At 68.4% G+C, this 3428-nt stretch overlaps 1 protein-coding gene across 1 annotated transcript in view; it reads right to left on the reverse strand.

Moving 5' to 3' along the window:
• LCN8 (lipocalin 8) overlaps window positions 1-3428 on the reverse strand; it is a 36688-nt gene that overhangs the window by 21992 nt on the left and 11268 nt on the right. The window contains exon 5 of the mRNA XM_006776543.1: window positions 2607-2708. Within this exon, the coding sequence (XP_006776606.1) occupies window positions 2607-2708 (102 nt within the window). The remainder of the gene's footprint in view (window positions 1-2606; window positions 2709-3428) is intronic.

A 3428-nucleotide genomic window follows, 5' to 3' on the forward strand; every position in this document is an offset into this window, starting at 1 on the left:
GACCTGCCCAGGAACTGGGCGCATGTGCCCGAGGCCTGCCACCGGGGCAGGCACGGGCTGCGGTCAGCAGGGCATGACGGAGGACACGGTGCCCACGCGGTGCGGACTGCACGGCCCGCTGGCGCTGCGGGTCGCGAGGCGTGGGCCGATGTCCTGACCCCTCGGCTCTGCTGGCCGGCCCACGGGAGCCTTTGAAGACCCCACAACCAACGCCAAATGGCAAATTGGCAGCTTCCTGCCCACCCAGCCGGGAGCCAGCGGCACCCACCTCCGGACCTCCTGGCTCTTTAACCGCAGAGCTGCCCCAGGCCGGGAGGGGGAGAGCGGTGCAGAGAGCGTGAAGCGGCCCGCGGTCGCCCAGGAGGTGGGCAGCTGTGTGGTCCCAGCGGCGGTCATCGCCCTCCACCCCCGCCCCCACCCAGCAGCCGGGAGATGGGCAGGGAGGGGGTCCAGCCCATGGCATGGCAGACAGTGTCTAACTCGTGAGGGGACAGAGAGACGGGGATGAGGGGGGAAGAGCTGAATAAAAATGCAGAAGTGGCCTGTCTGGCGTGGCTCAGTGGCTGAGCGTCCACCTGTGACCCAGGAGGTCACAGTTCGACTCCCGGTCGGGGCACAGGCCCGGGTTTGGGGATCGGTCCCCAGTGTGGGGCGTGCAGGAGGCAGCCGGTCCATGGTTCTCTCTCATCACTGATGTTTCTCTCACCCTCCCTCTCCCTTCCGCTCTGAAATCAATAAAGATACAGATTTTAAAATGCACAAGGGACTCGGGTCTCAGCTCTGAGGGGCTGAGAGCTTGGATGTCACGGGTGCAGCAGGCGGTCTGACCCGCCGGCCTCCGGGCACACACTTTCCTCCGGGCAGAGGCCAGGGCCAGGCCAGGACCCTCGGACCTGGTTGTGGATGGAGGGGGGCCAGCTGCCCCCACGGCCCCGCCCGACACCCACTGTGGGTTTGCCTGCTGCCCCTCCCCGCCTCCGGCCTCAGGGGGTGCAGGAGGCAGCCGGTCCCCACATCTGTCCTCGGCCTCTGCCCCGCTCACCCAGCCCCTGGGACTCCGGAGGGAAGGCCTCAGGGGAGGCTTCCGCTCAGGGAGCAGGAGGAGATGCGCAGGGAGGGGCCGCGGCAGCCTGACCCGGGTCCGAGCGCCAGGGCTGGTTCAGCTGTCTTACCCAAGGCCCCCATACGAAGGAGACATTTTTAAAGTATTAATGAATTCTTACTCCACACCTCTTCCATCCCATCCCAATCGTCGATGGACTGCCATCCCCCTGAGCCACGTGCCCGACTCAGCCCTTCCGGCTGCGGTCCAGCTGGGCGGCGTCCCACACGGGTCACCTGGGCAGCGACGGTGTCGTCTTGGGGCAGTCACGGGGGCACACCCCACCCCACCCCACCTGTCGCCCCGCGGCCCAGGAGAGACTCAGGGCAGACGGGGCAGGGGCAGAGGCGGGTGGGCTCCCAGCGGCCGGCCTGGGGACAGGCTCCTAGATCAGCTCCTGCGACACAGAAGGACGGGGCTCAGGGCTGCCGGCTCCCAGGGCCTGGGCAGTGGGCAGGACAGCACATGGGGCTGGGCGTCCAGCTGCCAGGTGGTCAAGCAGAGCCCACCGTTCCTCTGCCTGCAGAGCCGCTGGCAGCCCCCCCTCTGGGCTGTGATGAGGCTGAGGGGCCCACAGGTGGTGGTGGGCATGTGTGGGACATGGGGGCCTGAGACAGTGCCCACAGGGCCCCTCCAGGCTGGACGTCAGAGGCCGGCCTGGGGACAGGCTCCTAGATCAGCTCCTGCGACACAGAAGGACGGGGCTCAGGGCGGCCAGCTCCCAGGGCCCCGGGCAGCAGTCAGGACCACCAGCCGGGCTGGGCGTCCAGCTGCCAGGTGGCATTGACCCAAGAGCAGCCGTTCCTCTTGCCTGCAGAGCCGCTGGCAGCCCCCACTCTGGGCCGTGATGAGACCGAGGGGCCCACAGGTGGTGGTGGGCGTGTGTGGGACATGGGGGCCTGAGACGGTGCCCACAGGGCCCCTCCAGGCTGGACGTCAGTGTCCAGCGGCCCCTGGCTGCCTGCTGCATGGAAGGGGGACCCGGCCCAGCCCCCAGCCAGCCGGCCCTGCACCGGCCTCCCTCCCCGCCTGGCACTGCGTGTCACCCCCCTGGAGGCCGGGGCTAGCGAGCGGGTCCTGTCGGGCGGGGCCTCGGCGGGCAGAGCGGCCGGCGAATGCTCACCTTCTTCAGGCGCTTGGCACACCTCCCTGTGGACGGGGCGTGTGAGGGACACGGACGTGCCCAGACCCCACCCACTGGCCAGAGGGCACCGTTAAAGGCCTTGCCCCTCAGGCAGCCCTCGGGGCTAGGCCTGCCCCCCAACCTTGGCTCTGCCACAGAGAGAACCCACCACCCTCGGCCCCCAGACCCCTCCCCTCCTTCCATGTGCAGAGGGAAGGAGAGATGGAGGGGGGCGGGGGGACCCAGCCCAGGCGGGAGCAGGGGCAGGAGCTCACCGGCCGCAGCAGGTTGGCGCAGGTCACTGTGGACAAGAGGGAGAGTGAGGCGGGCAGGGCTAGGGAGGCGCCGGCCCCGGAGGCCTGGCCGGGCCCCAGCACTCACTGTCCCAGGCGTTCAGGTGCACGTCCTTCGGGGAGAGCCCATAGTCCTTGGCCACCAGGTGGAACTTGTCCAGGACTTCCTTGTCCTGCTCCAGGGCCCGGCCTGTGAAGGACAGGGTTCCACATGGGCCGGAGCCCCCGCTGTCTCCGCCCCCTGCCCCATCCAGCTCCCGGCGCCCTCTGCCCGTCAGAGCGGGGTCCCCACGAAGTAGCAGACTGCCCCGTCCGTCCAGCAGGCTTACTATAGAGCTTCAGGACCCGGATGCTGGCTGCTCCGCGGTGGAGCTGCACGTCCAGGATGGCGTAGGTCTCGTAGTCTGTGCTCACCACCGAAATCTCCTTGTCTCCTGGGGACGAGCCAGGCCCAGGGCTCCCAGGCTTGGGAGGACCCCTCCGCCCTCACCGCCTCCCGCAGGCCATGCCCCCAGAGCTGGCCCTGCTCTCTATCGTGCACGCGCACACACATGTACATGTGTACACATATATGTCCACACATGTGTGTGGGTGCACAAACATACATGTGTGCACGTATGTGTGTCCGTGTGTGTACACACATACACCTGTGCACGCACAGGCACCCCGGAGCATCGGAGTGGGCCCTCTGGGTTTCCTGACGGGACCTCCCTGAGGATAGTGGCCAGGGGGCCCTGCTGACCGGGGAAAAGACACCTGATCACACATGTCCCAGGCCTTTCGGAGAGGAGAGCGCACAGACCTCGGGGAGACCCCGGAGCTGAGGCCGCAGGCCCGACCCGGAGCTGCACAGAGAGCTCCGGCCAGGGGACCAGGGGCGCCCCCCGAGGCAGGTCCCCGCCCGCTGTGG

This window comes from Myotis davidii, unplaced genomic scaffold, assembly GCF_000327345.1.
Source record: "Myotis davidii unplaced genomic scaffold, ASM32734v1 scaffold609, whole genome shotgun sequence".
NCBI classification, from domain to species: Eukaryota; Metazoa; Chordata; class Mammalia; order Chiroptera; family Vespertilionidae; genus Myotis; species Myotis davidii.